We start from the raw sequence: 16,971 nt of genomic DNA on the forward strand, positions 1-16,971 counted from the left end.
AAAGTGTTGAAGATTGGTTATATCCTAATTTAGCACGTAGTATATTATATATACCGATTCATGCGGGGAAAGCTACGAGAAACAGCTAGTCTATATTAACATTATAAAGAGTTTTGATTGTTTGTTCATTTGTAATGGGTAAACTAAAAAACTACTCAACTGAGTATTTAAAAATTCTTTCACCTATAAAACTACATTTCTACTTTCTACATTTCGACTATTTAACTACATTTTTAGCTACATTGTCAGCTAGCAATATGGGCTATGCTTGCCAAATATGGCAACTACTGGACAATCCCCCCTTATGGGGAAGACCTATATTCACCAGTGGACAGTTAATGGCTGAGTTTCAAAAATCTATCTATCCATGCGAAACCGGGTCGGATCGCTAGTTATATGTTATAAATATAGGGTTTATTGAAACGACACACATTTGATTAACAAATCGTGGATATTTATTGAAATAAAAATAATAAAAATGAAAAATAATAAAAACAGTTCATCTTTCACATAGTTACACAATAAAATTTGTCTTAGTATTTGTTTTGCTAGTTTGTCTCTCCGTTTGTCGTCCGTTTACGTATTTAAAAGTCCAGGACCAAGGTCCCAAGCCTGGGCAAATACTGTACGCGGTATATGTATGTACAATCAAAAACAAAGTGTCTAATCATTTTAACAATATTGACTATTCAATAAATTACATAAATAAAATAATGACAATTTTATTATGTACTTTCTTCTTAATTGTACACTTAATGTATTATTTAAATACATTCAATCGATATGAATCATATTAACACTTGAACACAAAAGTTTAGAAACAAAGATTTAATTTACGCCAAAAAATAAATAAAAGTTTCGTACCAAAAAGTCATTTTAATGTTGAATTAATAATGACTTCTTGGTCCAGAAAAGGTTTCAAGCAGGACACAAGAAATTCTTGAGCAACATCTTACAATTTTAGGTCTTATCCAAACGACGTAAAGGCCATTTTTATTTGGACTAAACAAACAGCAATAGGTAAGTATATACGTCGTCTGAAGAAGTCCTAAATAATTAAAAATTAAAGAGAATTTATGAGGAGACCTGATGGACGACAAAATGTTTCTATTATAATTTACTTATATTTATCTAATATAAATTCTATTTTAATTTACATTAAGTACGTATACTGAAAGATTTCACGATTGGACTAAAATTTAGATATAAGTGAAATTGTTCTTCCACGAATCACAAGAAAACATAAATTTTAAAAACAAAACTGGAATTTGTTCAGTCTTAAAAAATAACTAGCTCCCTTTTGTTTGCTGTAAAGGACAGAATGAAGATCGAATGTCTCGCAAGATATTTAGTTTAATAATTTAAATTCTAATTAATATAGAAATACCTCATTACGAATAACACCTACCCTTATCGATTCCAATTTTGCTTTCTAGAATGCTTAATTATCGATTACAGGAAACTCACCGTTTTTTTAATGATTTTTTTTTATTCTCCATTTAATAAATTTGAAACACAGTGTCTATAAATATGAACATCAATAGGTAGGTACTCAATTTACACATTACACTTACATCAATTTATTTACACAAGTTATTTATCTAGGATAGGAAACATTTTTGCTTATTATTGTACATAATATACTAAAATTACGAAACAACTTACGCCGATACACATACTACATGAAACTATGAAGATCCTAGAAAATACTGGAAAAAATCTAACTTTTTTTTAATTGACACTATACAACTTACTAACTAAATCGCGTTAAATCAACATAGCTAACTTTGGCATTGGTTTCCATATTTTTTTTTCTATAAATAAAAACATGTCAAAACAATATCGAAATAATAACGCAAAGATCGTAAATGGAGCGAACGATCGTAGCCTCCGAAAACAAAAACCTTGCAAACTAACATCAACAATGTAACGGGAACAACACTGGTTCAGTACACGAAAGATATGTTACGTTTGTAATTAAATAATGCCCTTCGGTGATAATCCTTTGGGCTCATATTGCAATGGTCGATAAAATAATACGCCAACTTATTAAATCCTTAAGACTAGAAGTTGAACAAAGTCGACCAGGTTTCCCTCGACGCAAACGTCTCGCGATTTGTCGCGAGGATACAACGAAACTAATTGCTAAAATGTTAGGCCTTAGAATATCTGGCTGGGCGGCGGAGGTGGTGGTAGCCGAAGGCCACCCCACGGGTAGAGTCACGACGCCTCCTCACGGCACGCATTAGAGTCATCAGATAATGCTAAAGGAGCACCATTACTTTGATTCACAACACACTTACGCATGTGCTTCTCTAGAGTAGAGGGCACAGAGAAGGGCATTTCACAAAATCTGCAGCGATACACGTCCTTTCCCAGCCGGCCGTGGGTTTTCATATGCCTCGTCAGCTTGGAACTTTGGGCGCAAGCGTACGAGCATAATTCACATTTGTAAGGTTTTTCCCCAGTATGAGAACGTCGGTGAACGGTCAAGTTTGAGCAGTTCTTGAAGACTTTCCCGCAGAACTCACAAGTGTCGTTGCGACGGCCATCTTTTGACTTCAATAGAGGGTTTTGAAGTAACCCATTACTACTATTCTTAAGCCCATCAAAGATATTTTCTGGTGGCCTTTGAGCATGTAGCGTTGGAAGCCACCAACCTTCTCCTCTGTCCATTTCCAATTTCATTCGTTTCGATGCTTCGAAAGGGTTTTCAAAAGGGTTAAAGAGAGGATGTGGTTGAGGAGGCATCTTAGCGAACTCTTCTTTTAATCGTAAAGCAGCAGTTGGTGGCATACCATTAGGTTTATCGCTCGGCGGGCCATTGTTATTATCCCGATCTTTTGCCAATTGCCACTTTAATGAATTCCCCGATTCTTGCAGGGCTTGTTTGAAAGCTTCACTGTATTGAGCAATGTTTGACAACCCGAACTTATCCATGAGCTCACCAACAACAGATGCACTAGGTGGGTGCGCTGGTATGGCAGGTGTTTGTTTTCGTGGGGGAGCAGATGGAGCACTACTATTTGATACTGTTAAATCTTCAGCTTCCTCTACGTCCTCTCCGTCTTCGTTTTCCTCCTCTTCTTCCCCATCTAGTTCCTCATCATCTAAATCTTCATCAGAATCATCTTCTCCAGTATCACCACCTGAATCTCCGTCTTCTGTATTACCATCGGGAGGTCTATGAACTTTCATGTGTCTTTTCAATTTAGAAGCTTTTTCAAAACATTCATCACATTCAGTACATTTGAAGGGTTTCTTACCGGTGTGTGATCGGCGATGTACGATAAGATTGTTTTCGAATCTAAATTTCTTACCACAAAATTCACAGGAATGTACAGCTTCTTCAGTATTTCGTTTAGCTGGTGGTGTTGTCGATCGATGTTCTGGGGGCGGCGCATCAGCCGCTATTGGTTCAGTGCGGCGTTCTGGTGACGTCGAACTGTGAGGCCTCGTCGCTTCACGAGGCGTGTCCACCGTTCCGGGTCCGGCGCCCGCCGGTGGAGTCTGGCCGACTCGGGAGGGCGACGGGGAAGCGAACGGAGGAGAATGCTTCCTGGGGCTAGGAGAGCTCGAATTGCCTGTGGCCGCCCCTGGACTGGTCGTACCGGCCAGTTGCCGCAAGCGCTGCGAGTAAAAATCCAGCTGTGGTTCTAATGAAAGGGGTTGTGATACTGGTGGGGGTCTCTCTCGTCCTGACATAGATGTTGGGACTACAGGCGGTCGATCCGCTGGCGATGGGAATGCTTGATGTGGAGGGAGAGAATTGGCTGCCACCGCAGCCGCTGCAGCTGCTAAATTGAGGCCATGATGACGAAACTGCTCTGAAACGAGCTGCTCCATCCTGAATCGGTGGTCGTGATGGTTTGGCCGTGCAAACAGTGGCGCTGGAGGGACTGACGGATGCGCCAGTGGTGGTAAACTTCCTGGTAGTGGCATCCTCAGTAGACCACCCACTCCAAAGGGTGAATGCATATCAGGAGGTGGCAATAAGGGATGGTGACGTAACGTCGGCGGTGGCAGTGGCGCCCCCGTGGATGAGCACCCGGAACTTGTTGACGACGTGCTCGATGTAGAGTGGTTTTGTTTACTGCTCTGCTGAGGCAGGGTTTCCATGTAAATTTTCACTCCATGGACATGTTGGACGTGTTGGAGTAACCGCCACGCGGAGTGCACTTTCGTTTTGCACGTCGAACACACGTAGTTGCTCGGTTCTGTGGACAAATGACGGTCATGTCAGTTGCGAACATGGAATAAACTATTAAAGAGTACACGCATACGCAATCGTTTTCCGATGGGTGATTTACAGTAATATTAACACTGGCAAAGTGTCTAGTAATAGCTCTCACATATCGTAGTGTTGGGCCTAGGGTGTGCGCGCGGGCCGCATGCTAAGTAGGCGAAGGTCCAAGGGTTCCGTACGTCGAGAGCTGTGAGTGATCGCCCCTCCGTGTCCCGCGTGATTCATGCACCTCTAAAATCTTATGAAATATACGCGGGCTGGAATCACGTACACGCTCGGGTTAAGACTGTTGATATTGAAATCTATGTATGTAACACTATCCTTGTAAGGGAAATATAAATGGTGATATTATTTTTCATTGTAGCCACTGACCTGAGATTTAAAAAACAAAAGATTAAAAATAATACATACGACAAACTTTACTTTCGATATTTATTTTTGAATACATAATGATGATATTATTTTCAGTAAATTGAATTTAAATAATTTAAATTAATGTCTCAAAAATAAAAATATCAAGTAATTAATTTTTATTAAAAATATAAAAATTAGTTTACAATTGTGACTTAAATTTATTATTATTATTTTTATAACCGAGTATAAAAGAAGAAGCAATAATACTTTTTAATTTTAAAGTATTGTACAATCCAATAAAAGCCGATAGAGAATCAATAATCATCATGTTGGCCGTTAACCGTTCACTGCTGAACATAGACCTCCCCCTTGGTGAGTTTTGCCAGTAGTTGCCAAGCTTGGCAACTGCAGGCTTTGATGTTTTAAGAGGAACGCTGCCCCCCATTCCTTTAGTCTTTGGTCTTTTAGTTGCTTCTTATGGCACCCACGGGAATAAATGGCCAGTATAAAACGTTTTATGCTGGAACCACACGGCAACTAATACATAAACTAACGACGAATTAATATTACAATTAATATAGTTGAAATAGATTTGTATCAGTATTTTTTTTAATTTATTTATAACTTTAATTTATTTTATTTTATTTTGTTTAATATGACTTTTCATGTAAATGAAAATAAAAATAGGAACAATAATGTTTTATTGCGTACTGTGTTATTGGTCATATCCCTATTCGAACCCGCGCCCCTAGGTTTGACAGTGATTTGATTGCTCATTGTGAACTCGAGCCACATTTTATTTCGAAGACAATCGCTTCTTAGCGAGCTTATAGTGATGTAGTAATGTAATCGTACCAGGTTATCGATATTTATTGACCTACTGACATACATATGCACTGTGTATTTTTTTTAATGAGTGAAAATGGAATGATAACCCCACCCACGCATACGGTATACGCTGGCGGGGAACTAGTGAGAGGTGACAGGTGAGGATGAAAGCAGGTCAGTTAGCCCATCGTGGAGAATTTACGAAGAGAGAATTAACCATGATGGTTTCCAGGGGGAACCGCGTGGAGGTCAATCTGATACGGTATGTTACTAGTAATAGGGCTATTTGACCCCATTAGATAGATAGATAGATAATTTATTTGCATTACTTACTTACAGCATTTACTAACAATCCCTTTCACCCCTATTCACTGTGTAGTTCTGTCATAGAATAGACCACTCCTTTCTTTCCCGTGGGTATCGTAAGAGGCAACTATGGGAACCTAATGGTCGAGGGATGGGCAACAGATTCTCTCTTAAAATATCATCAAGATTTAACTGTAGTTGCAAACCTGCTTGTCAAGAGTGACAATTACTGGCAAAATCCTTTATTAGAGGAAGACCTATGTTCAGCAGTGGACAATTAAGGGCTGATATGAAATGGTATATATATTATTTTATTATATATAGTAACATATATATTATTTTAGTAATTATAAATAAAATTTATATATAAAAATATATAGAATTGACATTAGTAACTCAATTCATATAATGAGTAATGAAAAATAAGAATATAGAATTGAAATTAGTAATAAAACTTACTATTTAATACTATGAGATCACTCTCTCACTCTCTTTGTCTCTGTAGTTAGATTTTTTTACTCATAAACATGATTTTCATTTTTCATAATTTATTTACAATGATAAAAAATGTCTATATATTCTGTTAAAACTGGAATAAATTTAAATTGAATTTTAATGAAGTCTAATGGGTAAGTAATGAAAATATCTCCAACTTTACGTAGAGTAAGTTGATGGTAATGCAAATACAAATTGAATGATTACAGCTTGCTAGTTTCATACAATAGTTTTCAGACTTGTATCTAATCTTTTAAATTAGATTTGTGGCGTTACATACGATACATTTATTTTTTATCTTAATCTAAATAAACTCATATATATAAAAATATCGATAGTTTTAAGCACATCACTACAGATAGTAGGCGCGGCACGATAAGCGATCTCGACTGTTAAGACGATTATTGAATTGTAACGGTCAGATTGTGACCGACCGGAAAAAACATATCTACATCGTGTTCCGAAATATATTTTTTTAAATAAATAATTAAAATATATAACTAATTTACCATTTAATATTTATTACACTCATATATTTTTTTAATTTAATTGACCTATTACTTTAAAGTTACTTTTTAACCTAGTCAAATTAATATGACCTCATCATGTGAAGGAAGTCGCAGGTAAATTAGTAAAGAATATGTAACCACAAAAAAAAATTGCTAATACTATAATTTTGAAAATAACGAATAAAACAGAAACTTAAACATTATAAAAATACAGTCGAATTGAGGACCGTCTCAATTCAGAAGTCAATAAAAAAGATGTTCACACTCACATTCCGATAATAGATAAAGTAACTACTAACTAAATTAAACGGCGATTCACACAATTATATAAAATAGTAATAAATCTCGTTCAACTGGTGGGCATATTTTAATGAACTAGTTTTGTAACCAGCCTGTATAAAGATTTATCGCGGTATCAATATTGTGACCTTTTTGTCCAGACATTGTTCATTGTGTTGCGTTTTGGTCATCATGTTGTTTGTACTGATAGCATAAAAATCTATAATTTTATTTAAATAGTTTTTTCATTACAATTATACAGCTATGTGTATTTACAGCATAATATATTAAATATAGAACGACATGTTTTAATAGATATACTATTGTTGTTTTTTTTTTTTTATTACAGCACAAAAGGCCATTAAAATTCAGTTTTTACCGACTATTGAAGAAGGAGAAGAAACGATAAGAGGTTATAACCAAATAACTACTAATATTAATAATTAACAAATATTATTAAAACATGACAATTATATTCCAATAAGAGACTAAAAATTTTCGAGACGAACGGGTTTCAAATTGTCATTAAGTAAACTGTAAATTGCCACGTGTCTAATAATAAATGAAAATGTTTATTAATAACTAGTTTCATTTATTCCGGTTATATTATTAAAATAGATACATAAAAGTAACATTTTTATAACTCTATTTCTCGCTGTCTACTGTGCAAAGATTCGACATAAATATAAATATTTGATGCATAAATTATTATGTAAATAAATTACTAAATTTTAAACGACGTTTTTCTATTCGATACGAATACAAAAAGAATAATTGATAAAACAAAACAATAATTTATTATTTAAATAAATTTACAATATCTTTAAATTTATTTTGTTGACTGTATATAATACGTAAGTAGGGTCAACAGCGAACACGGTAGCGGTACCCAATAGTCCGATTGATACCGGATTATAGCGATTGCTGGCCACATGTAATTTCAATCGATAAGATCGGTATACGATGTAATCGATAAATACCGATAATTAAACAATATTTGCTCGTGAGATGTCAGTTGGGTGGTCGGCTTAAACGGTAATGCGTATTAGAAATTGATTTCATTTAATTTTCTATTTTTTTTTTCAATGCAACTTAAATGGTAATGTAGCTGACGGCCCACCTGGTGGAAAGTGGTATTACTCGTAGTAACAAGTTATCATAGGATTTACTGGGTCACCCATGGTAATAGTACCCTTTATGAAGTGTTATTGCTTAGGATTGTAGTGTAACACCTCCAATTTTACTCAATATTTGGGAGAGAAAGGATTTTTTTTACAACTTAGAATGGCAAACAAGCTTACGGCCCACCTGATGGAAAGCGATAACCGTTGCCTATAGACAAGAGCAGTACCATGGACATAACAGAGTATACTGTTTCGCCCATGATACCCCTTCATGCGTTGCCATTCCTGAGCCATGCAAACACAGCTGCTTCACGGTTGAAATACAAATGGGACAGAGAGCAGAGAGCTCATTCCACAACCTGAGTGTTCGTGGGAGGAAACATCTCTGAAACTGCGCAGTACGCGACCATTGAGGCTGTAGGATGTAAGGATGAATTAACTCCCTGTCGATAGCGAGGTTGCCGACGTTTTTAAAAATCAATGGATTTACTTTTGAAATAAATTCCAATTAATCGATATTGAAATGCTTCGTGCTCTCGAATTGCGACACTAGCGACATAATGGTTCCATATTGTTCTGATAGATGCATATTAGTGTAACTTACCAATGCAAACTGTTGTAAACCGATCCCAATTATAACCTAATTCCTAACTGTTGTTTCACGAGTGCAGTATAAAATTGTCATTAGCAATAGATTGGATTGGGAGGAAAGGAATTGTTAGCAATGGAGTTTGACAGCCTCATTGCTAGCAATATGCCTTATTAGGTCGCCCTCCACGTGATTCCTCCTGGAAACCATCGTGAACAATTCTTGTTGAATTCGTCACGATGGGCTAACTGACCTGCTTCATCCTCACCTATCATCCTTCACTGGTGCTCCGCCGGTGTATACCGATAGCGCGGGTGGGGTTTACCATACCATTTTCACCCATAAAAAAAAAGATTGGATTGATATTTATGTTATATTCAAGAGTAGATATAGTTACTGTTTACCTGTAATCGATTCGCGTTGAGTTCCGATCGTGAATTTAAAATATGTATCAAGAACGTGAAAATTTAAAAATAATTTTATTTTTTAAATCGAAGAGTTATAAATTGTAACTCTTAATGAAATATTTAATCGATTAACGATTCGATCGATTATCACAACTCGAATCGCATAATTCAATAAAGTATTATTTTAGAATTTTTCGACATCCAGATACCGGGATTGAAGCAAACAAAAAGTTTAACAACCGTTTCGATTTCAAAGGCAATTGCTGATTACCGGCCATTGTGTGGGCATTCAGTGGGGGTGAAATTTTTAAACACCACCCGTCTGTGCCCCACCCACGGGGGGAGCGTTTAGCCCAGCTGGGGGGGGGGGACATCCGGTGTGCCTTGGACAGCAGTGGTGTATACTAATAGGTTGTTTGGGTGAGTCGCGGTTTCAGTTTTAACCGACTTAAAAAGTGGGAGGTTCCCGTGTTTATTAATTATTGAAATGGCATGGCTGTGTTTCAGTTTGAAGGGTGAGATGTGGTAGTGTATTTATAGGGCAACTAATATAAGTAGCTATAAGTAATGTAAATAAATAATATCTATGTATAAATAAATTATCTATCTATCTACAGAGACATAATACCTTAGTTCTTAGGACGTTAATATGACTTTTTACAAAGACTTTTTTACGACAGCTTTAAAATATCTTTCGGGTAGATTTTCATAGTTTATTATAAATATAAAACTTTACACAATTTCCTAAGATTATTAACGCGAAAGAAAATAAAAAAATTCTAGTTATCAATACATATAATCACTTAGAATGGCAAACAAGCTGACGGTAAAAGCCTACTTGATGGAAAGTAGTAACCGTCGCATATAGACATGAGCAATACCATGGACATAACAGAGTATACTGTTTCGCCCATGATACCCTCCCATGCGTTGCCATTCCTGAGGAGTCAGATGTTATTCCTCTGTACCCAGTAAATTCACGCCATATCCCACCCTTCAAATCGAAACACAGCCAAGCAATCACAACTGCTTCACGGTAGAAACACGAATGGAACAGAGGTACCCAAGCAATCGACTTTTATATATATATAAAAATCAATTTCTATTCGTTAGTCTCACTAAAACAAAAATATAAACTACAAATATTGCTTTCAGCAATAAGACGGCTTTAAACTGTTGTATCTCAATTAGTAAACATATCCCTAATTAACAATAAGAACTTTTCAGCATTTTAAAAGATGCTGTAAAAATAAAAGCTATTTGCAGAAACAGTAACATTTCATATAGTACCTACAGTGGGGCGGAACTCGACGGCGCTGTTTCCGGCGACTCGCGCCCAGCGCCTCTGGCGGACACCGCACAAAACTATCTTAACCCTACAGACATCATAGTGAGGATAATACATTGTAATCCTTACTAATATTATAAATGTAAATGTGACTTTGTCTGTTTATTACTTTTTAGCACCTTAACCACTTAACTAATTTCTATGAAATTTAGTATACACTGATATTGGTATACTTATTTTGGTACAAGATGAAGGATAAAAAATACTAAATTATATTAATTGTAATTTGAAATACCAAACAAGTTGATAGTCCACTTGGTGGGAAGTGGTAACCATCACTACGGGTATAAATTGCACCATCGACTTGAACTGAATACGTTGTCATTGATTCATTCATTAATTGTAAACTAAGGTGTCATATCTTCCAATTAAAATAATGCAATTTGTATTCTAATTATAGAGGAGGAGAGGACAGCTCTGTATTATGAGAAATGAAATAACACAGCTAATCCCCAGTTAATTAAAAAAATAATTGTAAAGTGACTTATCCGGGAATCGAACACAATATTATTAGTCCTAAACAACTGGGCGACTGTATCAGCTTCCCATCAGGTGTAGCTGTATAGTAGTGCTCTTTTGCCTTTCTAACAATAAAAGAAAACATAAATATATCTAGCACTATACTAGGGAGGTTACAAAAAATAATTATATTAGTTATAGGTAAACTACTATAAACTGGACGGTCATCCCACAGTTTACTTTTTGTATGCTCTTTGTTAGTTTTAAAAAAAATTAAATTAAGTAAAGCACTGGCTATAACGTTAAAAACTAAAATGTGGTTCTATTTTTGTATCTATTCGAAATTTCAAATAAGAATGGCGGGGTGGCGCGTTCCAGCGAGACTCGCCATCGACTTGTTATGCGGCGGATGTCCGTCGCGCCGCTGCGCTGAATGACCGCCTTCCCCTTCCGCCCCTCTCCTTCCCCCTCTCGCCCCGGCGCAAAGTTATATCCCGAATGGTGCAAATTGTGACCCATAACTGAAGACATGTTGCTGGCAAGAAATATGAAATAGAAAAATAAAATTTTGAAAATGGAACGCAATTTTATTATTCAATGCTACGATTTTCACGTCTAGGTGATATTACGTATTGGCGTTTAAAATATTGTGAAACATTTTGGTTTTAAATTTAAAAAGATTATGGTGTAATAAATTTGTTCTTTATTAAAAATTGCCAGTATCATATTTCAAATAATTAATCTACACTATCAAAACCCATTTAAATTAAAAAAAATGAAGAAAAAAATTTTGAAATTGGAATACAAAATGGTCTTTACAGTTTGAAGGAGAAATGACGCACACTTCAATGATGTCTAGGTCAAAAGTACGCAACTGAAATAATAATTTGTGGTTTTTGCACCTACCTACATTCAGGTAAAATGACCGATTCGACCGTGCATGTTGACCCAGCCGCAAGTGTTTTGAAATAAATAAAGATAATTTATATTTGAACAAAAAGTGACCTGTCTTTATAACAAAAGCTTTATTAATAATTATAAAGCCGTTCACAGATAATGGAAAAATATATCCAAGAGGATTGTTATTCACTTGAATTTAATTATATTCGCGTAAAGCCTTTATTCATATTTTTTTATGCAGCTTAAAATGGCAAACTAGCTGACGGAAAGTGGTAACCGTCACCTATAGACATGAGCAGTACCATGGATATAACAGAGTATACTGTTTCGACCATGATACCTACCATACGTTGCCATTCCTGAGGACTCAGGTATTATTCCTCTGTACACAGTAAATTCACTGCCATATCCCACCCTTTAAACCGAAACACAGCCATGCAAACACAACCGCTTCAGGTTGTGTTCGCAACTGCAACCGGGACAGAGTGTCCAAGCAAACGTCTTTTGTACAAAATTTCCGTCTAGTATTAATTCTTTATATTATTTACTTAATGAAACACCATCGGCGTAGAGCAATATGTGTATATTTTAGTTACAATATCTATGTATTGATTCAATAATAAATACAATAAATATCGGCTTTTCAATATATAATACCAAAATGAAGAATACTATCGAAATTAATGTAGATATCAGACCGGAATGGGCGATAACGAAATAAGATATGACCTTTTTTCCCTTATTAATCTCTAGAGCTCGTCAATATATAGATGTTACAAACGGTACTGATATTATCCTTGCCTACTAGTTAGTAGTATTAGTCGTTGATACTATACTTATATAATTAATTAGTTTTTACCAGCGATTTGTTCGCATAACTGGAGTACGTCCATTGACTAGAATAACAATAGCTTATTCTTGTTCATCCAAAATACAAAATTTCATGATAATCGGTTGAGCCGTTAATGTACTAAACAAACAAACTTACTTTACATTATAATATTAGTAAAAATATATCAGGCAATAACTTTCCCAGATTTTTCATTTTTATCTATGCTTATTATCTATGCCACATTTTGACTGTAGAAAATCCATTATCTTATTATCATACTCTATTCTCTTTCTCCATCTTGCTTTCAATTTCTTACATACTATTCTACTAATCATCTTACACATTGGTTTTGCCTCTTGTCCCGTCCCATTATCCTTTAAAATTGTGATATAATTTGATTGTAACAAAATACGTTACGTGCCTTTAAATACATACTTCTATTTTGTGACTACCCTACAAATTTATAGTTAAAATTATGAACCAGCAATTAAGACTATCAACGGTGGCGGCAAACCGCGCCTATTTCGCTTAAAACCTCGATTTTAGTAAACTATCGTGTTACACTACAAATTGTCTAGCGGCACCCTCCTACAAAAATCAGTAACGCCTATATGTAAGTAAGGCGGTCGCGATACAGCCGTGCCTACGAAAATGATGTTGCCAGTTATAAGTTTACTTAGTAACAATCTAAATAATTTAGGATATTAATTATTTTAGGATATAGTAGAATAAGTGAAGAGAATAGGATTTAGGATTAATACAATAATTCTATTAGTAAAAATCCTAATTTTATGTTATCGGCTTATTAATGGGACTGGTTTGGAATTACTCAAATAAATTTATGTTCATCAAAATAAAAAAAATTACGTTTTAGTTCGTTAGCAGAATATTTATTAATTTTTTTATGTAACTCAGAATGGCAAACATGCTCACGGTCCACCTCATAGAAAGCGGTAACCGTCGCCTATAGACATGAGCAGTACCATGAACATAACAGAGTATACTGTTTCGCCCATGATACCCCCCATGCGTTGCTACTCCTGAAGACTCAGGTGTTATTCCTCTGTACCCAGTAAATTCACGCCATATCCCAACCTTCAAACCGAAACACAGCAACTGCTTTACGATATATGCACAATAAAATATAAATTGAGGGCGCTACCTCTACTCTACAAGTTTCATAATAACAATCCGGTCTAGATTCAAAAATTTGTTGCGAAGCGTTCAAATTGCTCAATTCGGATACACATCGGAAAATTTAATAAATTAAATAACAGCATCCGAATAGAATCAATTTAGTGCGCGCATCGGACACAGATTTTTAAATTTCTTCCCACTTACACGCATCCCCTCGTAGTTTTATTGTTTTTCCAACATTTTTTGTAATATGTGGTAATGGCCGTCACACATGTGTCGGCTGTTATTACGAGTTTAAAATAGCCCCGCATATCGCAGCCACGACCGTAGACCATTTTCGGCGACCAAATTTCGTTGTCTCCAAAAGCTGTATAAGATAGGCTAGCTGTAATATTATTATTTACTTCAATATGTATGATTTTCATTGATTTTGGAATTCATATTAATTATCTAGTATAATAAAAAAAAAACTTCATATACTGACACGTTGTTACAATTGACTATTATACATATATATTAAATCATAATATTATTGATTTTTTTTTTGATAATTTTATTCTATATTGTATAAAAATAAATTTTTAAACAAAACAAATATAGAAATAAAAAGAATGGCTCGCTTCTTTAGAATATGTATCATATGATTGAACTAATAACTTTTCTGTAAACCTATTAAATATTCTAGTAAATAAAGTGATTATATTAGGGTTACAATTGGTTCGTTTAGATCTAGGTATGATATAATCTCTATTAAAAATTGAAAAGCCTTTAAATAAAATAAGAAAAACTATTATTTAAAGTTTAAATATTATTGTGTTCTTTTATTATATATAACTGATAGAGTAAATTAGTTTGTCGCCCAAATATTAACCAAAGTATTAATATTTATTAACATAATATTTTAATAACATCAATATAAATATAAATTTACCAGAGGGAGACTTTGTACAAAAGTCGATTGCTTGGGTACCTCTGTCCCATTTGTGTTTCTACCGTGAAGCAGTTGTGTTTGCGTGGTCGTGTTTCGGTTTAAAGGGTAGGTATATGGCAACACCTGAGTCCTAATGAATGGCAACGCATGGGGAGTATCATGAGTGAAACAGTATACTCTGTTATGTCTATGATACTGCTTATGTCTATAGGCGACGGTTACCACATTCCATCAGGTGGGCCGTCAGCTTGTTTGCCATTCTAAGTTGTATAAAAAAAGTGTAAATTAATTTTAATAAACAATTTATTAAACTGCCATTTCAAAGCCACGACAAACCAAGCATGATAGGTATTCGATTGTGTATCTATCTCATTTAATCAAATTATTACTCATAAACTTTAAAATTTCTATTATAGTGGCCAAAAAATGTCTACAAATTTATTGATCATTATTTTAAATTTAATATAGAGAGACTGTATAAAAATCGAAAATAAATAAACAATCAACTAAGTCAATCCACTTTTTGATCTCGTAGGTGATTTAACAGATGTTGTAGCATTGAAGTCAACACATAGTAATTAATTTAAAATTCCTTTAAGTTAAATATATATAAAAAAAATCATTACAATAATATGAATATAATGTAAATCTACAAGTATGAAAGATATAGTCATCCACTCAAAAGCAACAGTCGAGCGAGGCAATCTATCAGAGTAAATCTATGATATATTTACAGACACTGAATGCATTATCACCATTCCTAAATCAGCTATCAACGGACTCTTTTCACTAAAAGGGTGAGGTTCACTATAGAAAAGGTTGACCCCTCATAAAGACTTATCACCTCATATACAAAATAAGGTTGTACTAATCCTGCCTATATCGAACGATATGAAAAGTTATGTTCAAAGATTTAAAGATGAAATTTGTTTGGACGCGATGCAGTAGATGGGATCTCGTCAAAGTTAGCGGTAGTTTTTTCACAACAATCTCCTCTCGGACTTAACTTATGTTATCTCACCCACGAACGTCACAAGGAATAGAAACCCGCACGTATATAATAAGGACGATATTTCTAAAGAAATTTAAATTTGCCCGCAAAGGTCCCGAGATAGGATTAAAGATTGGGCGGCAAGATGGCCCTTTTGTGGCGACCCTTAAGAAAACATGTCTTGATATGGAAATATCTTGGACTTAATCGAGAAATCATTTGTGTGGGCAATCATTTATCAAGAAAACGGTTCATGAATGCGTAATTAGCTGGCAAAGGTTAGGGATTTCTAAATTGTACGTAGGTTGGACCTTTTTTGTTGTTCACTGCGCGACTGAGCAAATAAAAAGCGTGTCGTAACCCGAATACATCTGACCGAACAGTTTGCGGTGCGGTAGACCATACACGTTCAAGTTTGAGAGGATAATTTTATCAACGGACATGCTCGCTGCATGAGGGGATCAGAAAATCGATATAAGTGACCAAAACCGCAACTGATATTATGTTCACAAACAAAACGATTATTTCAATCGATTCACGCAGTGTAAGACTACGTACTCGTATGTTGGATTTTAAACGGGGAATGATATGAAACCGTGTTGTAAATCTATTTCCTTACAAATATTTAACATGGCGGTCCCAATAATTTGAATACGAAACACCATAACCAACCCGACAATCCTTCATTAATTTGTAAGCCAAACAAAAGAGACCAAATACTGGACTCGTGTACACTTGATCCAATATTTGTTTTGATACAAATAAGTGACGGCCATCGGTTTCCAACGTTTTGTGATGTTAATGACTGTAGCAACACCTTGTGGACATAGTATCCATGTACTGAATAGGCTCTTTGTTGAAATGTTAATGACACCGAAACTAAATAAAATAAATATGGAAATAACGTATGCCCATAAAAATATTTTCAAGCTGATGTACTGAAGTATGAGGACGGCTCGAATATTGGTTCCAAATTACTAAATATAACTGTTTACGACTCAGTCAAAGGACACGCGATAGGCACGAGATAATGTTCCCCTCACCTTTCACACAAAACCACGACGTCACATCTAAAATTAAAACCCACTTATTTAAAACCAGCCACTTAGCCACCTTCCCGTCTATACAAAAACTAAAAATATCCACGACCATTGTGTCATGTTCAAAGAAGTTCCATAGGTCACGGCGAACCCATGAGCATGTACCACGTGTCAGGAACACGCCAAACATTTTTTA

At 35.1% G+C, this 16,971-nt stretch overlaps 1 protein-coding gene across 2 annotated transcripts in view; it reads right to left on the bottom strand.

The window, feature by feature from the left end:
- Positions 1-432: 432 nt before the first annotated feature.
- LOC113512825 (B-cell lymphoma/leukemia 11B) overlaps positions 433-16,971 on the bottom strand; it is a 58,446-nt gene continuing 41,907 nt past the window's right edge. For both annotated transcript variants that reach the window (XM_026896755.3, XM_031910954.2), the window contains exon 5: positions 433-4,217. In XM_026896755.3, coding sequence (XP_026752556.2) covers positions 2,221-4,217 — 1,997 coding nt within the window. In that variant the 3' untranslated portion in view covers positions 433-2,220. The remainder of the gene's footprint in view (positions 4,218-16,971) is intronic.

Source organism: Galleria mellonella, unplaced genomic scaffold (assembly GCF_026898425.1).
Source record: "Galleria mellonella isolate WM207_F2 unplaced genomic scaffold, CSIRO_AGI_GalMel_v1 utg21, whole genome shotgun sequence".
NCBI classification, from domain to species: domain Eukaryota; kingdom Metazoa; phylum Arthropoda; class Insecta; order Lepidoptera; family Pyralidae; genus Galleria; species Galleria mellonella.